The sequence below is a fragment of the Desmodus rotundus genome, chromosome 6, assembly GCF_022682495.2.
Source record: "Desmodus rotundus isolate HL8 chromosome 6, HLdesRot8A.1, whole genome shotgun sequence".
In the NCBI taxonomy this organism is placed as follows: Eukaryota; Metazoa; Chordata; class Mammalia; order Chiroptera; family Phyllostomidae; genus Desmodus; species Desmodus rotundus.
In genome coordinates this window covers 110,794,345-110,817,596 of record NC_071392.1, presented here as the reverse complement: position 1 = coordinate 110,817,596, position 23,252 = coordinate 110,794,345, and the positions used below count along the sequence as shown (strand labels likewise).

The 23,252-nt window shown below is 41.4% G+C and overlaps 1 protein-coding gene across 1 annotated transcript in view; it reads right to left on the bottom strand.

Moving 5' to 3' along the window:
* MROH8 (maestro heat like repeat family member 8) overlaps positions 1-23,252 on the bottom strand; it is a 49,491-nt gene that overhangs the window by 20,298 nt on the left and 5,941 nt on the right. The window contains exons 3-13 of the mRNA XM_024559194.3: positions 22,045-22,181; positions 19,422-19,544; positions 18,695-18,774; positions 17,775-17,919; positions 16,784-16,879; positions 15,328-15,432; positions 12,531-12,666; positions 10,941-11,059; positions 9,206-9,358; positions 7,256-7,416; positions 2,967-3,102 (exon numbers count right to left, since the gene is read on the bottom strand). Of these exons, the coding sequence (XP_024414962.2) occupies positions 2,967-3,102; positions 7,256-7,416; positions 9,206-9,358; positions 10,941-11,059; positions 12,531-12,666; positions 15,328-15,432; positions 16,784-16,879; positions 17,775-17,919; positions 18,695-18,774; positions 19,422-19,544; positions 22,045-22,181 (1,391 nt within the window). The remainder of the gene's footprint in view (positions 1-2,966; positions 3,103-7,255; positions 7,417-9,205; positions 9,359-10,940; positions 11,060-12,530; positions 12,667-15,327; positions 15,433-16,783; positions 16,880-17,774; positions 17,920-18,694; positions 18,775-19,421; positions 19,545-22,044; positions 22,182-23,252) is intronic.

The window sequence follows — 23,252 nt, the reverse complement described above, 5'->3', positions numbered from 1 at the left end:
CAGCACCAAATTACAAAGAGTACCAACAGTATGGGAAAACATATTTGCCAACGATACCTCAGACAAGGGCCTGATCTCCAAAATATATAAAGAACTCACTCGACTCCACTCCAGGAAGACAAACAACCCAATTAAAAAATGGGCAAAGGACTTGAACAGACACTTCTCCAAGGAAGACATACAGAGGGCCCAGAGACATATGAAAAGATGCTCAGCATCACTAGCCATCAGAGAGATGCAAATTAAAACCACAATGAGGTATCATCTCACACCAGTCAGAATGGCCAACATAAACAAATCCACAAACAAATGTTGGAGAGGATGTGGAGAAAAGGGAACCCTTGTGCACTGTTGGTGGGAATGCAGACTGGTGAGGCCACTGTGGAAAACAATATGGAATTTCCTCAGAAAACTAAAAATGGAACTGCCCTTTGACCCAGTAATTCCGCTGCTGGGATTATACCCTAAGAACACTGAAACACCAATCCAAAAGAATCTGTGCACCCCAATGTTCATAGCAGCACAATTTACAATAGCCAAGTACTGGAAGCAACCGAAGTGCCCATCAGCAAACGAGTGGATCCAAAAACTATGGTATATTTACACAATGGAATTCTACGCAGCAGAGAGAAAGAAGGAGCTTATACCCTTTGCAACAGCATGGATGAAACTGGAGAGCATTATGCTAAGTGAAATAAGCCAGGAAGTGAGGGACAAGTACCATATGATCTCACCTTTAACTGGAACATAAGCAATAGAAGAAAAAAGCAAACAAAATATAACCAGAGACATTGAAGTTAAGAACAATCTAACAATAGCCAGGGCGGGGGTGGGGGGTGGGGGCGGGGATAGTGGGAAGAGGGTATTACAGGAACTACTATAAAGGACACATGGACAAAACCAAGGGGGAGGGTGGAGAGGGGGGAGGGAGGTGGGTTCACCTGGGGTGGGGTAGAGGGATGGGGAGAAAAGGCATACAACTGTAATTGCATAACAATAAAAAAAAAAAAATTAAAAAAAAATAAAAATAAATAAATAAAACCTTAAGAAATTAAAAAAAAAAAAAAAAATGTTAAGGTTTGCTACTCAAAGTGTGGGCCATACACCAGTAGCACCGGCATCAGCCTGGGAGCTGGTCAGAACTGGAGAATGGAAAGCCCTGCTCCAGACCTCCTGCCTCAGAACCTGCATTTCAGTTAGATCTCTAGATGACTGTGGTGTGTGTGCACATTGCAACTGAGATGCACCGGAATACAGGACACAAGCAGAGGCTAAAAGATTCCTTGGAGGAATCAATTGGGATTCTGTTCTTCTTGTGACAAGTCACAAAAGAATTATAACGAGCCTATTAAAAAACACACAAATGTTCCACCTCACCAATAATGAAATCATAACTAAAACACGTTCTTTTTCACCTATTCTCCAGGCAACAGTGAAAGGACTGGTAAAGCCCAATGTGGTGAGAGTGTGGGTAAATGGGCACTCGCACACGTGGCTGGTAGAAGGGCAATGTTCTAGAGGACCATCTGGGAACATCATCAAAAGTTTTAATGAGCCCACCCTTTGACCTAGAAATTCCTCTTTAATGGACTTTATCCTAAGAAAATAAGTGGGTATGTACAGTATAACAAAATTTATGTCTATAATTAATAGCCCTGTTTTAATGGTAAAAGTTTGAAAATTGTCAAAATGTTCACTAATATGAAACTTAATAAAATAAATGGTTCTATACCATGTATTACCTATTTTTTAAGTTAACTAAAAATAAATTACTATGCAGCCATGAAAAGGATAACAAAGAACCTGGTATATTGATATGGAAAGTAACTCATATATTGTTAAATAAAAAACAACAGGTCATCACACACTATATGTATTATGGTCCTATATATATGTATACACAAAAGCTTTATAGACTAACATAATGAAATAGCTTTATCTGTCCTAACTCCTAAAACTGTACTAAAATAACATTACAGGGATTTTTAAAAAGGCATAATCCCTAAGAACCAGAATAGGAGAGGAGACAATGGTAGACTAGAGATGTCAAAATATTTTTGGAAGCTAAAAAAAAAGTGTGATGATACCTTAGGCCAGGGAAGGCTGAACCATAAATGGTAGGGAAGAAAATAAAGTAAAAAGTACATGTTGAGCCCTGGCTGGTGCGGCTCAGTGGATTGAGTGTCAGCCAGCAAACTGAAAGGTTGCCGGGTTGATTCCCGGCCAGGGCACATGCCTGGGTTGCGGGCCAGGTCCTCAGCTGGGGGCGTGTGAGAGGCAACCTATTGATGTATCTCTTGCACAGAGATGTTTCTTTCCCTTTCCTTTTCCCTTTCTTTCTCTCTTTAATAATAAATAAATAAAATCTTTAAAGAAAAACTACCTGTTGATAGTGGGGGAGGCTGTGCATGTAGGGGTGGGGCGTACACTGGAATGCCGTACTTTCTGCCAATTTTGCTGTGAATCTAAAACTACTTTAAAAAATAAAGGCTATTTAAAAGGAAAGAAAGGGGAAAATCTATGAAATGCAGATACAAAAGTTCATGTTTGTATAAATACTTCTAAAAAGTTCATTTTCAGGGAGACAGTATATAGCCATTATTTGGATAGTCACCATCTGGTCCTTTACAGAAAAGGTTTGCAGGCCTCTGCTTATGGAGGACCTTTGCTTTTCTGCATGCTTCCGTACTACCTGAAAAAGGGTTTTCACAAGTTTGCATTACTCTTAACTATGATGATATGCATTTTCTCAAGGATGAGTGAAGCAATGTTTAGAACACACTAAACCACACTGACTCCTTCCCTCTCCCCAGCCCCTCCACGTCAATCCGTCGGCAGAGACTTGTAGACATATGGACAGCAGAAGCCAACTCTGAGGGGAACTGAAAGGAACACTCTCCAGGCAGGGCGTGGGGCCAGGCGTCCCAGCGGGGCTGAGGCTGCAGGGGCGGAGCTCCAGGGCTTACGGAAACAGCCACATAGGCCATCTTCTCCTGGGTGGGCATATCATGGCATTTCTGCAGCTTCCTCAGGAGCCGCGACAGAATCCAGGTTGTGCAGGACGGCTCCACCTTCAGAGTTCTCCACACTTCAGCCAGGTCCCTAGAAATCCCAGAGGAAGAAGCTTCAGGGGAATGGCTTCTCCTAGGCCTATCATGACCACAACCTATTTAGAGTCTGTTTGGAATCCAATCTAGAGGAGGTTTCCTGCTGTTTAGTTCTTCAGGGTGGCAAAACCCCTGCCATCTGATTTCAAACAGTAACTCCCAAGGTGTGATAGACTGCAGTCCCCGTTGACTCAGCATGGACTTCAGGACCACTCTCAAACTGGCCCTAACTTCCCTTTTCAGTCTCACAGCCTTCCTGTCACGTACTTTGTGCTCTAGCTGCCCCAAACCAGTCACCTTTGCCAAATAAACAATGAACTCTGAAACCCCTGTACCTTTGCTTATGCCAATTCCTTAAACTGAAAGGCCCTTTCCAAAACTCTCCTCTGCCCATCAAAGGCCTTCCAGGTCCAGACCCAATGTCATGTCCTCTGGGAAGCCTTTGCTGCTTCTTCACCATGTCGTCCATGAGAGTTCCCGTAACACTTTAAACGTTTGTTCTTTATAGAGGTCGCCTCAGCCTTACATGTGCTATCGTCAGTTCTCTGTGTGTGTGTCTCTTCCCTCTGGAGGGAGGGGATACACCTGGTTTTTCTTCTATGGCTCCTCCAGGGCCTTGCACAATGCCAGGCTCACAGAAAGCCTTCAAAAACACACTTACTCAATCTAGTAGGTGGTCCTCTAATTTCGGCTAAGCTGAAGCCATGAAATAAAGCTTCGCTCCTCCTTAGAAGATCTCTCTTCTTAAAGCCAGCATGTAGTAACTTCTCTTCTACCACTGCCTCAAAGGTAGGGCCTGAGTTATACAAACATCGTGAACAAGCTTTACAGCAGAGGAGGAGGAGATTGGGAGTTACTCATGCTTTTAATCTATCCTTTTATTTTCAGAATCTACCTAGGTATCTTTGTGGGCTAGACTCAGTGTTTTTTTAAAGTGTGTTTTTCCAACTATCTGCTCAGAACCATTCTAAAAATTGAGAGGCTTAAAGATTATTCTAGCATTTCGCTCCCTACTTTGGTAATTCTAATCTGTGAATAAAACAAAGTTCCTAAAGGGTGGAAGGCTGGAGGCAACGGGGGTCAGGGGACCGAAAAGGCTCATGGCTGGGGAAGCACCTTTGGAGACTGTTAACATTCATTCTGGGATGAAACTAAGAAATTCCTGTATTTACATACTCTTGATATTTTTTCCTGTGAGTTCCTGAGGGAGTAAATGGAGTACGTGAGAAGGCATTTATTGTGAAAGAAGTGTTTCAAAATGCTTTTGGTTCTGTCCATTTGTAAGCATGCTGGGAATGCATCTGAATTAGGAAGACACACACATGGGCCTATAAGCCTTCACAGAGTTTAGTGTGAAAAGAATCACCTGGAGAGTTTGTTAAAAATGTGGAACGGGGCTCACTTCCAGTGATACTGATTCTGTGGGTGTGATGAGGTTTTTGTTTGCCCATTATTTGGGAATGAGCGTTCATTAAACTGTTCAGTATTTTCCTGGCATTTATTTTTGCCACTCCTGTCCAGAATGCCTTTTCCACTCCCTCATCCTACTGTCTACTTGGCTAATTCACACTAAAAACTCAGCTAGGCCCATGCAGGTAGCTCAGTCTGTTAGAGAGTCTTCCTTATACACCAAGATTGCGGTTTTGATTCCAGGTCACAGCATATAAAAGAATCGACCAATGAATGCATAAGTAAGTGGAACAACAAATCAATGTCTCTCTTTCTAAAAAAAAAATCAATAAATAAAAAATTTTAAAAACTCAATTAGGAATAGCCCTTCTTTCAGAAACCCTTTCCCAATCCTTCATCTAATTAAGTCCCCTCCTAGGACTTCCACAGAACTCTCTTATGTTGCTTTGGCATCCTCTGCTGTTCCCCTAGGTCTGCTACCAGACGGACTGTGTGCTGCTTGAGGGCGGGTGCACTTCCTGTCTGTTACTCCCCCAGGGCCTAACAGCGCCTTGCACACAGTAGATGCTTTGAACAGACTCCTAAGAACAATTACCCTGATCTATATGTAGACAAACTAACGTCAAACATAACGTCTACACAAACTAACGTCTACTAACGTCAGGTAAATGGCCAAATACATAATCAGAATGAAGTTTCCTAAGCCATTTCCATTTCTAACAGATGCCACATTCTTATGTGATCTAAAGCAATAGTTCATTCTCAAAGTTTTCCAAGAGTTAGCACAAATAAAAACAATAAAATAGTGCTAAAATTGCACTTAAGCCCTGGCTGGTGTGGCTTAGGTGCACAGCACCAGCCTGCAAACCAAAAGGTCACTCACTGGTTTGATTCTGGGTCAGGGCACATGCCTGGGTTGCGGGCAGGGTCCCCAGTTGGGAGCGTGCAAGAGGCAACCATTCAATGTATCTCTCCCTTTCTTTCTCCCTCCCTTCCCCCCCTCTCTAAAAAAAAAAAAAAAGTAAATCAAATTAAAAAAATAAAAATAAAATTGCACTTAAAATAACTAAATATATTTAATACATTGTACCAAATCATATATTTTATACAAGAATAAAGTGCAGTTAAGCTGAAGCAAGTAGTAAAGATTTTAAAATAATGTATGAGAGAAATATACAAACGTAAGAATACTTAAAAAAAAATTTGTACGGCCCTGGCCGGTGTGGCTCAGTTGGTTTGAGCACTCTCCAGTAACTGAAGGGTCACTGGTTCAATTTCTGGCCAGGGCACGTGCCCAGGCTGCAAGTTCAATCCTCTGTCCGGCCACGTGTGGGAGGCAGCCAATCAGTGTTTCTTCCTCACTTAGGCGTTTCTGTCTCTCCTTCCCTTCCCTCCCTCTCGCATGAGAATGAAGTAAACCTTGAAAAAAAGGTGTATGAACTCCCTTTTTTCTCTAGAGTAAAAGTCCTCCTTCATTTGAGTTAGTGGCAGCATGTGTAAGTTCATCTAATAGAAAACATCAGTACTACACCAAGACATTATGTGAGAACCATTCACTGAAAGTGGTTTTCAAATAGTTTAAAGCTGAGAAACCTTTCCTTCAAATAAAATAATTACCCAGAATCACAATATACAGAGTGAGGCAAAAGTGAGTTTAGTTATTCATATGGAAAATAATACAATAATTAATGAGAATACAAGAATAAACTCTGTGTTTCGTGTTCTTAAAACTGTAAACTCACTTTTGCCCCGCCACGCATAAAGCAGATAGAAGAGGTGCCTCGGGTTAAATTGGGGTGCAGGTGGGGGTGGGGCCACCTGGAGCCCTCTCCTAACCCCTCACTGCCTTCCCCATAAGCCATCTCCTGGGATTTCCTGGGTGCCTCCAACTATGAAAACCACTAATCTAAAAAAAAAAAAGCATCTTGTTTTTTCCTCTCTGAGAATCTGTTCTTTCTTATGGTTGTACTTATGTTCTGTCTAAATCTTTCTCAAGTGTGTTGCAGACATCATGACATTCACCCCAAAGTACTCCAGTATCTACCTGCTAAAATAAGGACATTCTACTGTATAACCATATTACCATTTCACACCTAGGGAAGTTACATTACTTTAACAACGTAGCACAGAGTCTCTATTTAAATTCTCTCAAACCCTTTATCACAGCCTTTGTTTTTCATCCAGAATCCAGTCAAAGTCACACACTGCACTTGGCTGTGTCTCTGTCTTTCCACCTAGAACAGCGCCCTCAGCACCCTTTGTTCTCTCACGACATTAACTTCTCCGAAGAGTTCAGTCTGTCTCGTAAAACGGTCTCCATTTTGTATTTGTTGAATTATTTCCTTATGTTTACGCATTACATTCTGATTAATATTGCAGGAATCTGTTCATACACATCATCTCCATATAAGAATAGCATTGGATTAAAAAAAAATGTGTTCATTGATTTTAGAGAGAGAAGAAGGGGGAGAAAAACAGAGAGACATAGATACGAGAGAGAAACATCCATCGGCTGCCTCCCATATATATCCCGACCAGGGATTGAACCTGCACCTTAGGGGTATGTGTCCTGATTGGGAATTGAACCCCCGATCTTTTGGTGTATGGGAAGATGCTCCAACCTATGAACCACACCGGCCAGGGCAGGATATCATTAGATTTTTTTAGGGCAACCATGTTCTACAATACTCAGAGATGTGTCACAGATTTAATCCAGAGGCTGTACCAGGTTCTGTTACCTGTCATACGGTACTGGATGACACAGAAGGTGGCTGATCACTGTATCTGTGTACTTGGGCCTGGAGATAAACAAACTCACAGTAGTTATGACTTGTTGGCGGACTTTAGGCTCGCTGATCAGGGAAAGCTGGGCACAGATAACTCCCATAATTTCTGGCACCTGAAGAAAGAAAAGAAATCACTAAGACCTTAATCCTGTGGGACGATGCTAGTCACTGAGGATATCGTGGTTATTTCTGAAAGGTCCTGGGGTTGAATTTTAAAGCAGAATTGTTGCCCTGACTGGTGTGGCTCAGTTGGTTGAGCATTGTCCCAAAAGGCAAAAGGTCTCTGGTTCGATTCCAGGGCAGGGTACACATATCTGGGTTGCAGGCCCGGTCCCTGGTTGGGGTGTGTGTGTGAGGTAATTGATGATCAATGTTTCTCTCCCTTTCTCTCTCCTTCCCCAATCTCTAAAAATAAATAAAATATTTATTAAAAAATCAGGATTTTTAAAAGTTTATTATCAAAACTACTTGAAATATAGAGGAATGTATGTATAAGTACATAAAAGGATTTGGAAGAACATATATACAAAGATGTCAATAATGTTGTCTTTGAGTGATATTAACTTTTTTGCTCATATATTTTTCTACCTTTTTCTCAAGGATTATGTATTGATTTTACAATAAGACAAATTACTAAATTTAGTGTTGCAAGGAAGCTGGATTTTTCTCACTCTTACTCTGAAATTGGCAGAGGAGTCACACCTACCATTGGGCTTCGGCCCATTTCTCTGCTTGAACTACTCTTCCTGCTCATAGACTCCCGACTTCAGGGCGCTGGGGAAACGTCAGCGTCTCAGACAGGCGGGCCTCAACAATCTCCTAACAATGCCTGTCCTTATCACCAGCTGCCGGCAACTGGTTTAAGGATGGCAGGTGATGTAATTCTGGCCAGTGAAATGTGAGGGGAAATCTACTGGGGGCCATTGGGAAAGACTGTCCTCTTTGATTAAAGGGACAAAAGGAAAACATCTCTCTTCCTTGCTGGGTGTCTTGTTTGGTCATAAAGTCTGAAACTGTGACAAGTATCTTATGGCTATGTGAACAGGCAAAGTGGGAAGATGCAAAAGTCCCCGTCTCTCTGATAACGCTGTTGAGTCACCAAGCAATCCCAGAAAATACACTCTACTTCCAGACTTGTTATATGAGATGATAAACCCTTGGTTTAAGCTTCTCACTGCTGTTGTTTTTAAACAGCTGAAAGCACCCAGCTGATACGTGTTCACCTCACTGTACTCTCATTATATGGTTCTTTTTGCATCTTTGCTATGCTAATAGTTTAAAAAATAGGTTTTTATCATTTACGAATAGCTTATTCTTTTTATCAAAGTACACACGATTTTAAAGTTCCAGTGGTATTTCAAGGCTCTCTCTTGGCTATTCCCCAGGTCTGCTCTCCAAAGACAACTACTCTTACCGCTTCCAGTGTGCCCTTCCATATTTCTAAGTGATATTATTATAGTTATTTCTTGATGTACTAACTTTAGATACATTTAAATAAATTCCCTTGATTTTATTCTTACTATGTCAGCCACCTTCTAGGATCACTGATGGCTTTTTAAAAGTTTGACGCCATTAATTAACCTGGATGAGGATCTAAACTAAAGTTACCATTATCATATGTGTTAATTACATCTTCCTAGAAAAAACAATACTCTCCTGGAAAATTTGGAGTACAGCTTAGATTTTTAAAAATTGTCCTCCCTAGTTGCATACCCAGTGGTTGTTTATTATATACTTGTTGAATAGAGATGAATGTTCAACACTGACCAAATGGATGAAGGCTTTGACCCTGGTCTGCTTCAGTTCTCAGCTGAACAGAAGCAGCAGAAGAGCCCCCAGCAGCTGTGAGGGAGAGATGTTGCTGATATTTCAAACCCAGGCAATGGTGCCTGAGCTGTTTACCTTTTCAAATCGGGACTCCGCATTTTCCACCAATGATATCAGCAATTCTCCTGCTGACTGCTGGGTACACGGGTGTTTCAGATTTTTTAGGCCATCCAATATAGTCAGTACAAACTGGCAGAGCTCATTTGAATCGAGAAAAACTTCAAAGATCTGAAAAGATTTATGAAAAGTGAACTTCCAAGATATATGGTATGATACAGTCCTGAACAGGGAATCAATTCTAAATTAATCAGTTAAGTGTTTAAAAATATACAGTGCTGTTTCCTTCCATTTTGTTTATAGAAGTGAAAAACTGGAAGCAACCCAAATGACCACTGCTGGGACTGTGCATGGCCTTTTATAGCTCTGACTTTAAGAAAGAAGCTTTATTACTGAGAAAGTCACCCTTTTATAGGAATAGAACTAATAGAAAGGCCCTAGCGCTATACAGGCACATCTAAAATACCTTGTCTGGAGACATTGTATTAAGAGAATGTGTCATTCTGTTTCTCATTGCACTTGTCAGTGTTTAAAAGTCCTTCCCATGATTATAACAGGCATAAATGACTAGGCACTTGCTATGTGACAGGCACTAAGCAAAGCATTTTCCATATAAGCATCTCATTTAACCATTACAGCATTTGAGCTACTCCAATTTTTACAGATCCCCCTTGTACAGATGATGAAACTGATGCACGGAGAATTTAAATTACCTGACAACTTTGACCCTACATGAATAAGATCCATAGGTTTTCTTTTTTCCCCAACCCCCTAACATAGTGTCTGGTACTTGGTAGATGCTTAAATATTGGGTGAATAATGAATAAATACATTAATTAAAAAGTGTATGGCTTTTGGGATCAACTACATACTCTCACAGCTCCTTTTTGTGAAAAGGGTTTATGTATGCAAGAGGCTGGCTAGGGTTAGGAGGACAATTAATGGGAATAGACCTTGTCCTGGTTGGGTAGCTCAGTTGGCTAGAGCATTGTCCAAATACACTAAGGTTGTGGGTTTGATCCCCGGGAAAGGCACATACAAGAAGCAACCAAGGAATACACATCTCTCTTTTTCCCTTCTGCTCTCTAAAACAAAACATTTTTTTATCCTCACTTGAGGACACCTTTTTCACTGCTTTTCGAGAGGAAGTGAGAGAGAAAGGGAGAAACATCAATGCGAGAGAGAAGCATCGATCAGTTGCCTCCACAACGTGTGCGCCTGGATCAGGGCAAATCTGCAACCTAGGTATGTGCCCTGACTGGGAATCGAATTCACAACCTTTTGGTTACGGGAAGACACTCCAACCCAGCCGCATCGGCCAGGGTTCTAAAAGAATTAAAAAAAAAAAAAAGGGAGTAGCCTTAACTGGTGTGGCTCAGTTGGTTGGGCATCATCCCGCAAGGCAAAAGGCTGCCAGTTCAATTCCCCAGTGGGGCACATGCCTGGGTTGTGGGTTCAGTCCCTGGCGAGGGCACATACAAGAGGCAGCCAATCAATGTTTCTCTCCTCCTCTTTCTCTTTTGCTTCCCCTCCAAAAACAAATAAAATCTTTTTTAAAAAAATTGGAGCAGAGCTTGTCTAAAGAAACTGTCCACAGTGACATTGGCCCCATATAATGAATTACGAGAACTTTCCCCAAAGTGTTTTTACCATTTTACATTCCCATAAACAAATGTGTGAGACTTCTGGTTGTTTCCCATCCTCTCCAATATTTCAAGTTGTCTGTTTTAATAATTTTCGCCATTCTGATTACCTGGCCAATTTTGAAGGGACAACTGTAAAAATATTTAATACTGTAGCCATCTAGGAGTTCTTGACATTTTTTCATTGCTCTTCTCAAGTTTTGGTGATTTTTCTTGTCCTCAGTGATATCTGAGAAGAAAATATTAAATATCGATACTTTCTGGCTTATTTCCTTTTTCCTGATTTTGCAAGTCTGGCTGATCTCCAGGTTGAAGTGAATCCCAAGATCTAACTCTTCCTGTCTTTTTCACTTGAATAAAATGCCTGGGGGAAGGAGTGTGTGTTAATCTGAAGGCTGATTTGTTTCCCCTCTGTTGTAGGACAACATATAAAAAGAGATGAAAGAAAAAGAGCTTTTTGTAAAGGCAGAGCTTTTCAGTGATTTGGAAGCGCAGCCAAGATGTTCCAAACCCTTCCCCATGGAAGGACTTTTGAGGGGGCTCCCGATGAAGCTCAGGTGCCCACAAAAAAATTGCACAATTTTGTACTGTACCTGATAATTCTGGTATTAGAACTTTTCACCTGTATAGTTTTACTGACTACTGCATCTGCCAATACTCCCCACAGTGCCTTGTTTTCCTCTAGAAATGTGTGTATGGGAAGTCTTTGAGCCCTGGGTTGAGGATACCGTCTCTTCAACCAGAAAATAAGCTCTTTGGGGGAAGGGACCTTATCAGACTTGTTCACCAGTGCACTCCTTAAGAGCGGTAAGTTCTTCACAAATATTTGTTGAATAAATAATCATCTATATTTCCTTGACTGTATGTTTTGGTAGACAGTTCTCATACTTGGAGCTGCCCAGAGGTTAGACTGCTGCTTTGGGAAGCACGGAGCTTCCTTGTCCTGAGAGGAGCGAGCCCAGGCAACGACCTAGTGGGGACAGAGTATACTGAGACTCAAGCACTGGGGGCAAGGCTTGGTTAGGTATCTTCTGAAGTCCCACTGTCTACTTTTCAAACTCCTCGAGCTCATCATACCTGCTAAAAGCCCTTTCTCATGCTGTTCCCTCTGACTAATATGCTCCTTTCCTTTTCACTTGGCTAACGTTTTTTATTTTTCAGATTATCTTAAGAGAGGCCTTTTCTGAACCCCACACTAGATGTGATTCTTACTCAGATACCCCTGTAATTTCCCTTCACGGCAGTTACCTTTATTTATGACAACAGAGTTCTTTGTTGATTCTTTGATTGTCTGACTCACCCACTAGACTCTGTTATGTAAGGACTGGGCCCTTGTGTTCTGGTTCTTGTTGCATCCCAAGTAGGTACTCAGTAAACATTTATGAGATAAATAATGAACAAAGGCCTGAATGATGGCAAGAACCTCTTCCACTTCTGACCAAGCTAATCACTACATGTTGGGATACTCTTAACTCCACGGCCATTTATGTGGCTGACATCGATGGGTCGGATCCAGAGTTATGATTCTAATTACTAAATCAGTGTTGCTTCATCTCTGCCTATGGACTAGGTACCTTTCTCTTTATAAACTACCATAAAAAGATTTTCTAGGATGTGGGGAGTGAGGGTGCAGGCGGATGGGTGCTTGTGTTGTACTAGAGAACTTTTTCAGGGCTTGGCTGCCTTTAGCGGTGCCTTACACTTGAGCCGCAAGGTGATATGCAGCAGGTAGTGCGTGCCCTCTGCAGCCTCCTCCGCCACCTCTTCCAGTGGGTCCCCACACAGGAGAGCCATCCGAGCCACTAGGTGTCCAAGTCTTTGGAATCGCAGTGGAAGCTAGTTAGACAGAAAAAGAAAAATGCCATTAGAATACAGGTGCATTTAGTACCTTAGGTTTAGGTTATTGAGAAGTGATTCCACTTTCACCACCTATTCAAGAATAGTGCAGGAGCCTCTCATTCATCCCTTGGGTCTCATTAGGATTAACATTTAACATGTGTGGGTACACTGTATGCAGCAAATGATAGCAAATAAGGCAACCTCTAACCTAAGTAAACAATCTGAAAAATGAAAGAGTTTGTATATGCATATGTTCATTCTAGCACTGTTTTTAAAGGCCCCACATTGAAAATAATTGTCCAATAGTAAAGAGAACTATGGGTTAGCCACCCTCTGAATATAATTATTAGGAATCAAGTATCTTAGAGATTTATAATAATATAGGAAAATGTGCTAATCTTCTAAGTATGAAGGTTGGATATAAAGTTGAGGTGTGCTATTTAGCACTATTTTAAAAATTTACTTATTGAGTCCTGGCTGGTGTGTCTCAGTAGACTGAGTGCCAGCCTGCAAACCAAGGGGTAGCCGGTTCGATTCCTGGTCAGGGCACATGGCTAGACTTTGGGCCAGGTCACCAGCGGGGGTTGTGTGAGAGGCAACTGATGGATGTTTCTCTCCCTTTCTTTCTCCCTCCCTTCCCTTCTCTCTGAAAGTAAATAAATAAAATCTTTTAAAAAATGTACTTATTGATATTTTGCGTTACTATGGGAAAAAAGTAAAGTAGCAGGCAAAAACCATACCAGCAAAAGAAATGTAAGTTAAAATAAATAGTGAAGAAAGTGGGATAAAATAAAAAATGAAGGTAGAAAAGATAAATGAAGGCAAGAATTTGTTTAGCATACAGGGTACGTCGTCATCATTTGCTTGAGATACGCCATGGAGCTAGGCCACAGCGCTAGGCTCTGAATTTTCTCAGGGCTGATGCAGAGGTACATACAATGTTCCATATAATGTAACTCAAATCGCCCATGAGAAGCAAAAATCCATGTAGAGAAAGCACAACTGTTTCTAGGACTGAGGAAGAAAGAAATTTCTTCTATAGCTCTTTGGAAAAATATACCAAGATATAGTGAACAATAGCCTCCACGACCTATTTACAGTCAACGCAGCCACATATACACAAAGCTGCGTTCACTCACTGATAGCCTTGACTCATTCAGTCAATCAACAAATCCTGGTCTGTTACAAGCCAGGAACTGGTTATGACTATGGCACTTATGGCTAAAGCACTATGACCGGCACTGGCAATATAAGCAGTGAACAAAAGAAAGACTGTATCCCTGCTTATGGAGGAGATAGTCTAGTTGGAGGAACATGAAGGAACAAATAAAGTATATGTATCAAATGTTGACATATGCGATGATGAAGAAAAATGTGGAGGAAAAGGATAAGAATTGCTATTTCAGGATGGTCAGGGAAGACCTCACTAATGTTAAAATAAGGGACTAAGCCATGTAGGAATCTGGGAGAAAGGCATTCCAGGCAGAGAGAATAGCAAGTGCAAAGAGAAGGGACAGTGTGGGGTGTTTCTGAGGAACCAGTAGGTTAGGCTGGCTGAAGCAAAGTAAACAAGAGCCAAAGAAGTGGGAGGCAGATGAGGATGGGGCCAGATCACATAGCAACTTAAGAGAAAATTGTAAGGATTTGGGATTTTATTCTGTGTGAGCTGGGAAGCCATTGGATGGTTCTGAGCAGAGAAGGGACATGAGCTGACCTACATTAATTCAATAAATATTTAACTGAGCACCTACTATGTAGCATGTTCTGTGCTAGGCATTGGGGATGCTGCGGTAAACAAGACAAACATGATCACTGGCGAATTTATAGTCTATTAGAGGGAAATAGATCATAAATCAATAAAGAAATAATCAAGCAAGATAACCTTTGATTCTTTGAAGCCATGGGAAGGGAAGGGAGTGATGAGATAGAGAGCAAGGGTAGATCTATTTGTAAGCAAAGGCCTTTTTGAAGTGGAAACATTTAAACTGAACACTCAAGATTGAGAAGAGGTTAGCTATAGGAAGAGTTGGGGAAGGTCATTCCAAGCAGAGGAAGGAGCAAGTGCAAAGGCCATGAGGAAGGAAGAGCTCTATATGGTAAGGAATGTAAAGGAGGTCAGTGTGGCTGGAGTAAGTCAGGGGGTACACAGGGGCAGACAGGAGCTAAATCACACAAGACTTTGCATTCTAAGAACAGTTGGAAATTATTGGCTCAAAAGAGTGACATGGGTTTTAAGAACATCACTCTGGCGAAATCTACAGAACAGACTGGAAGGAATGGAAGTAGAAGCCCCCACCCCGACACACTCATGCACAAAAAGTACTCAGAAGGAATAAATAAAAATGGTGACAGTGGCTACCTCTGTGGGCCCTCAGACATTTTTAGACTACATCTATTTACTCATTCGAAAACACTTACTATATTGTTATGTTCGAGCTCTTGTGCTAAACAATGGGGACGCAAGATTAATAAACACAGTACCTGGCCTCAAGCTGCTTGAATTTTAGGAGAGGGGTAGATATACGATTAATGCTAAGTGCCATGACATTACAGGAGCACCACGGAGTCACCTGTCTGGGAGTAACAAATAGGAGGGGAAACAGGCAGTAATAGGATGGCTTTGGAGCCTTCCCCCTCTGCCACTGCAGGGCTGCTTACCCTCAAGTTGAGATGTCTGTATAAGCACTTCAGAACTTGAGCCATGCTGGCTGTGGCTCGTGTCCGCTCACAGTCTTTAACTGACTGTAACCAGGGGTCCATGTGCTGTGAAAATGAAGGGCGCTGCGTGATTTATCAGGAAGATCTGGGATAGCACCTTTATTCTGATGGGAAGAAAATGTGGAGAGAGAAGTTCCACATGTCACCACTATGTCTAAAAATATTTTCCTAAATGGTAAACTAGTTTTGGTTGGAGAGCAAAGTCGTGGAATGACAAAGGAGGCACCAGGCCTGCCGGGGTGTCCACCCTGTGGCTGTGAATGCGGCCCAACACAAAACCATGAATTTACTTAAAACATTATGAGATTTTTTTTGTGATTATGTGTCACAATGTATTTAATGTGGTTCCCAAGACAACTTTTCTTCTTCCAGAGTAGCCCAGAGGCGCCAAAAGGTTGGACACCCCTGGTAAGGGGATCAGTTGCTCCGGTTTCTATAGGGGCTTATTTTCTAGATTTATTTTCCCTTCACCCCGCTTTCTTCAATTATTTATTCTATTCTTCTCTGTTTTCAGCTTTCTGAGACCTGCTTTGGAAAGAAAGGAAATTAATGACATGCTGTTAAAGAACTCTAAGGATGGGGGAAATTGCATCTGCCTGCAACAGTCAGGGAAGGATTCATGGAAAAGATAATATCCACGAATAGGAGCTTCATAAAGAAGAAATGACTGGAGCTAAGCTGCCAAGGCGGGGAAGTACACGGCACAACCGGATAAAGGAGAGAAACCCAATCTGGCTGGAGAGCTGATATACAAAAATAAGAGAAATGAGAAATAATGTTAAGGTTGATAGTGGCAAAGATAAATGTCCATCTGTATTTAGGCACAAATGATTAATAATACTTTAAAGGGTTACCCCTTTCCAGGGTATCTGCATCTTGAAAAGGGCCAAGAGAACAAGATGCTTGAACTGCAGTGAATGCATTCCAATGAATAAATTTCTAACGAGGGAATGGCTCAAGCTGGGACTGATCCAGGAGGGGATTAACAACCTTTAAATGTCACCTGGCAGACAGCTGCCTATTTACTCATTCATGAGGCTGACTCTGTTCTCTTGTCACTGGTTGAAACCTTTTTATAGTAGCAAGCAATAATAATTTAAGGAATTAATTACAGCAAGCATTTAGACCACTTATTAGAGGTCATTTATTAAATACAGTAATTACTATCTCAATTTAAAGGTGAAGAAGTGAGACTCTGAAAAATCACATTCCTTGCTGAATGTATAATCAATGAATGGCACAGACTCAGAATTTGAATGCAAGTCAGACTCAAAACGGAGAGCTGATACTCTTAACTCTTATCCTAGCTCTTAAAACTTAATCCTGCCATATTTTCTTCTTCCACTTTCACCAATTAATATAAAGTTTCCCATTCTCCCTTGATATCCCTGTTTACCTTAAAAATAATGTCAAAATTTTCCAAATGTGGGTCTTTTACCACCAAACTCTGGAGCATCTCAGAGAACATCTGAAATGTCTGCCTGTAGAGACACTGAAAAGGCACAGGGATAAGTGATTCCTGCTGGTATGAAGTTCCCCGACACTGCACACTTCTAAGGTTCTCTGCATTATCTTGAGACTTAACGTTGCAGAACCAGTATGAAAGTGCTGGTGGGCGGTTTGTGAAACAATACATGTTCATATTACATGGACACCTCAACATTACTGGGAATACAGTTGGCGGATTCTAACTACATTTGGGGGGTTACTTAGGGGCATCAAAGTGCTTTCAAAGTTTGACTTACTACTCTTTCTGCTATCTTGAAACAAAGGGAAATAAAGTCCCCTTTGGCAATTGTTTTACCAACCAGTTTACTAGTGGCAGAAAGAAATCAAGGGCTTTGCACCTCCTCTTCTCTCTGCCTGAAAGATTCTCCTCCAGAGATATCCACACTCTTGTCTTTTCAACTGTTACTTCATCAGGAAAGCTTTCCCTGAGCACCTTGGAAAAAGAGCCCCACTTCTCCCAACCACAGTACGCTCTATCCTCCTCTTTCCCTGCTTTATTTTTCCATAGCACTTATTAGCACTGATATTACACTTACCAGCGGTTTATCCGCACTAGGATGCAAGCTCCCTGGATCGGAGCGTGTACTGCTGTATTTCTGTTGCCTATCATGATGCTCAGCACATGGTAACTCTAAATATCTGCTAAGTGCATGAATGCTATGTCTTATCTTAAAGCCAAAAGCAAGGGAATAAGAAATGAAGGGAAAAAGAAGACAAAATAAAGAGGAAAAAGAAGCTATTTAATTTAACCACTTATTCCACTCACCAGACTTGGCTTAAATGGTTTTTGGCTAGTTCCAAAAAAATCAAATGTATTCTCCGGTGGCCGTTAGCAGCTGACCCGGGGGATGGCAAGTTATCAAAGCAAAGTGTGTTACCTCTGAGTTGTAGGACCCACTTGACATGATTTCCTGCAGCCGGGTAAGAATCTTTTCAGAGGGCAGAGTGATTACACTTTTGATGATAAGGCTGAACAAATCGACTCGATCTTCGGAGCCAAACAGCAAGTGGATATCTTGGTAACTAAGAAAAGACAGTTGGGGAATAGCAAGCTGGGAAGAGTCTGACTTGACATTGATAAGCAGAGATCCAAGTAACCAAAAGGGAAGGGCAGATGGACTGGTGTATCATTCTCAGGGAAGAGATAAATGGTGTGCTTGTCGGTGTGTTTAGATAACATTTTACAAAAGGTCAGAGAAAGAGTTTCAGGCTCAGAGCCTCCATCCTTCTGCCCTTAGCTGCACGGCCCCCACTCCCCAGGAGGTCACTGGAGTGACATCTTTCCAGGCCCTCCTCCAGTTCAACCATGGAAGAGAAACCTGCTGCAGTCTAATGCAGTAAAGCATGATTTTTCCAAGTGCATTCTACTGAGTGTGTGTCTGTTTGGGGAATGGCAGGTTAAACCAAGTTAAAACCCTTTTAACTATACGACTTCTCAGGACCTTTAATCAGATACTGTGCTGTACAAATCTCCAAGAAAGGTAGATAGAAGACAGCCCTTCCAAATTTCTTGGGTCTGTGGCAGTCTGTCATGAAGCAGACATGGCAGTAACTTTCCACTGAATATATTTTGGACAAAACTGAACTCTAAACAGGTTCCCATCATGTCTTGCAGATACAAATGGCAGCATACGCGAGCGAAATCAAAGTTCTTACACAAAAATAAGGATTTAGCTCCCAGTTCTCTATCTAAATAGTTTTGAGAAGTTAAAAAAAAATACGGAACATGTGAGTTGACTTTGTTATTGGCCCTGAATGAAGAACCAGGACACATGTGTAGAGGGCATGTGGGTGTCACCTGAGGTCAGTGATGGTGACAAAGACCTTCTGGCGCACAGGGCTGAAGAGAGAGTGCAGGGGTTCCTCTTGCACCACAATCTGCGAGGAGAGGGCAAGGACTTTAGGAGAGAGAGTAGAGAATGTGCCAAGTCATTAGGCCAAATGATCAGAGGTATGGGCGGCCCGCACGAACAAGAGCAGGTCCTTCAGAGGGCTCTGCTCCTTGGCTCCACGGGTCTGGCAGCAGGACAGCGGCCAGGCTAGGAGTTTATTCTCCGGAGCCAGACCCTGAGGCCTGGCTCTGCCTCTTACTAGCTCTTTGAGCTGACGCAGTTATTCACCTTCCGTTACCTGTTTCCTCATCTGTAAACTGAGACTGACAGCGCTACTTAACTTCCTAGGGTAGCTGTAAGCACTAAATGAGCTAATTCATAATACCTAGAAGCTCTCGATAACTGTTAGACAGTGTTTGTTACTCGTTATTTTTACTACTAGTGATTATTTCCACTTTAGGCATCCTCACTCCTCTTTCTACTAAACCAGCATCTCTAATATAGTGTTTAATATTTTCTAAGTTACCTGTCCTAGAAAAAGGAGTACCCCTGAGTATTTCTCCTCCATGCAGCGATATTGATATGAGGAAAAGATAAGGGAATCTAATATAGGTGAAACCACTAAAACATTTGTTAGCCAGGTCGCCAAATTTGCGGGGTCCCAATAACCTGTGATGAAGTCACGATACTTACAAAGAGGGTATGCACAATGTCTGCGATGTGGCTGTGAATGAATGATTCTGCGGTTTCATCATCAGGTAAAATTTGGCTGAGAGAAGACAAAGATCTTAGGAATGTCAGCTTCTCGTGTTCACTCTGAATTTATGGAAAAAATCATAAAAACATAATTATACATTATAATCCCACTTGGTTGTTTATTGAGGGCTTTTGAAGTTTCTTGCAATGTTTTAAACATCTGACATCTCATTCAATCCAATATCAATCTTCGATTATGAGGAGTGAACAAATTACAGAGGACTGAAATTCCCTGTCCAGTGGCCCTGCCTGGGTTTATGACCCCGCTTTCCCTCTCAGCTAGATTCCTAAGTGCTCCTTGAAGGCTTTCCCCACCTATCTTTGTTTCCTCACCAACCCACCCTGTATACTGCTGTCTGAATAAGATTCCTAAAGCTGACCTCTGACGCCGTTACTTTCAGCTCTCTTGATGTCATTAAACATTCATTATTTTGACTCTTTATAGTTCCCTATTAAGATGCAAGTTCTGATTTGAAGAATAAAATCTCTTTTGTATTACTCTCTTTTGCTAAATATAAAAGCACTAACTGTCAATGAAACTTGGGGGAAAAGTACCTATAAAGAAGAAAATAAAAGACCAATAATTCCACCATCTTGTGAAAATTTCTTCCCATCCCCCCCCCCCCCCAGCCCCATGTAGATGGTATGAAACTGGTATAAGCTCTCTGGAAAACAAGTAGCAATACACAGCAAGAGACTGAGTTGGTGGCCTCATTCTCTCTTACCAGGATGTATAACAATGCAACACTAGGTCTCTCTGCTCTAGTTTTGTCTCTCTCCAATATAGTTCCCAGGCTATCACCAGACTGATCTTTTTAAAAATGCATATTTGACCAGGTAACTCCTATCAAAAATCTTCCAATAGCACCCATGGAGGTCAAGGCCCTTCCCAATGTGACCCCAGCTAATCTCTTCAAATTCATCTCTCACCTTGTCTGGCAGCATTTTGTGTTTTAGCCAAATTAACTTTTACGCTGTCCTTGCTTGCTTCTGGGCCTTTGCACCTTCTGAATTCTCTCCATTTCTTCTTTTTGTATACTGACTAAAATCTATATATCCTTTAAGCCTTGGATCATGCATTTTCTCCCGAAGCAGGGTCAAGTGCTCTTCCTAAGTGCATCCATAAACTGCTCGTGTGTACTGCTATCACGGCATTTGTAACACTGACAAAATCGCCTTCTTCATTCATCTGCTCCCCTGACTGGCTGTAGACTCAGGTTAAGGCAGGAAATGGGCTGCCCCCCGACCCCACCACCAGTCCCCCAATTCACTGCAGCAATCCAAGCCCATAATTAATTACAAACAATCCTTTATGACATGAAGTATATAGAACAGTCTGAGTCAAAGTGAAGACCAACATTCTGGCTTTAAGTCTTTTTAAAAAAATGTTATTGGTATTGTACATAGAGAAAATGTAAACTTCGTTGAATTTTCACAAACCAAAAACATCTGTATATATGTATATATCCAAAGGAAATGAAACCTGGACCTCAAAGAGATATCTGCCCTCTTGTGTTCATTGCAGTGTTATTCACAATAGCCAAAATATGGAAACCTAAGTGTCTGTTGACAAGTGACAAACACCTTCGACACTGTGAATTAAGTGTACCAGGCTTCTTTGAGTTCATTAAATACGCTCTGCTCCTTTCTCCCACAAGGGTCTTAAAGACATCATTTCCTATTCCTGGAACACTCACTCCAATTCTAACTTCTACTCCTATTCATTCCTCAGATCTGAGCTCAAGGGTTACTTCCTCAGAATTGCCTTCCTCTACCTCTAAGTTAAGATACAGTCTTTTGTTATGTACTCTCATAGAATAAACAAATGCATGAATGAATGCTTCACCTAAACAATCGGATACTGTGTTAAGTAGGATAATATAGATCTCAGTTATTGACTTAGAACATTTTTCTCCCACCATTTCTGATGTTTCTTTTTCTATAATTACATTCCTTGGGCCCTGGCTGGTGTGGCTCAGTGGATTGAGCGCCGGCCTGCGAACCAAAGGGTCACCGGTTTGATTCCCAGTCAGGGCACATGCCTAGGTTGTGGACCAGATCCCCAGTGGGGGGCGTGCAGGAGGCAGCCACACACTGATGTTTCTCTCCCTCTATTTCTCCCTGCCTTCCCCTCTGTCTAAAAACAAATAAATGAAATCTTTAAAAAAAAATTACATTCATTGGTATGTACAGGAAAATGTCTGAAAACATACACACCAAAATATTAACAGTAGTCATCTCAGGAGAGTGGAATTAAGAATTAACTTTTAATTTTTATTATAGTTTTGTTTTTATAGGAATTTAATAATTTTTATGAATATAAGTATAATTATATCAATATAATTTAATATAAATAATATCTTTATATCTTTATATAAATATAAATATAATTATATTTATATCCATTTATAAAATGATTCACAAATGTATATAAATATATATTATAAATATAAGCAAAAGTATACATATAAATTTTATATCTTATGAATTACTTGTATGAAAAGAAGTAACAAATGTCTAAAATAAAGTTGGATAACTTGTAAAGATTGCTTGTGCATACCTTTAGCTCACCATTGAAAAACTCCTGGACGGATTCGATCAACTTCTCAATGGTGTTCTCGCTGAAGGGGTCCTCATGGGACAGGTCTCTGGACCCATCTGTGAGGGATTCCAGAGGGAGGCTAGAGATGTTTGAGCCTAATACCAAGAGAAAGACATCAAATGATGCCTCCATACTATGTCAAGTTACACAGTCTTGTGGGGAGAACCCCTGGGTTTCAGGATAGACAGGTCCTGCTCTTCCCTTCACTACCTGCTCTGCCCAGTCCCTTCCCTTTTGCAAGTCTCAGTTTTCTCAAGCACAAATGCAGTGTTCTCTAAGGGCCTCCTAAGCTACAAAAACCTTTCAGAGTGAACTGTGCCAGAGTGGTTAAGAGCACAAACTTTCCATCTCAGTTTCAGACAAGCTGGAATCCTAGCTCTCTCACCTATTAGTTCTATGACCTTCATCAAGTTAATTTGCCTGTTTGGAACCTTAGTGTCCTCACCTGTAAAACAGGATTATTGTGAGGATTAAGCGAGGAAATACAAGACTTATCCCACCCAGTATGTGGCCCACAGCAAGCACTTAAATGGCACATATTATTCAAATTCAAAAGTGTATGACTCTGTGATGACAAGAGCTTCAAGTAGTGTAGCAACCCCTTGCTGATTTCCCACTTGCCCAGGCCGCAGTAAGTGCTTGAGGTATTTCCTTTCCAACCTGCGATATACTTTGATTAAGGGCACAGGCTCCACAGTCAGGAATCTTTGCTGTGCTTTTTTCTAGCATTCTGACCCTGTGGGGCCTTACTTTCTCTGGGCCTATTTCTGCATTTCCAACATGGGGACGATAACAGAACCTACCTCATTTGGTTGATACAGAACTAGCATCAAAGTAGTGTTGGCCTCTGCTCACTGAGTGACAATAAGTATGTGGCATCATTTTCCTCTTCATGTAGCTTTACATCCTTACTTCCTCTGCTTTCCAATACCAAGTCCCTATTCCTATTGGGTAAATAGGTTTACGATTTCCCTCTTAACACACCTATCATCTGAGGGTTTCTACCACTCAATTTTTACAGACTCTTCTGCAAATTCCTACCGCCTGCCACATTCTTGTCATCCAGGAAAAGCCACGTTCTAGTTCACCTCTTATCTCTGCACAGGACTTCCTCCTGCTTGCATGTCTGCCCCTCTTCTCCCCCACTTACCCTTACCTCTCTCGCT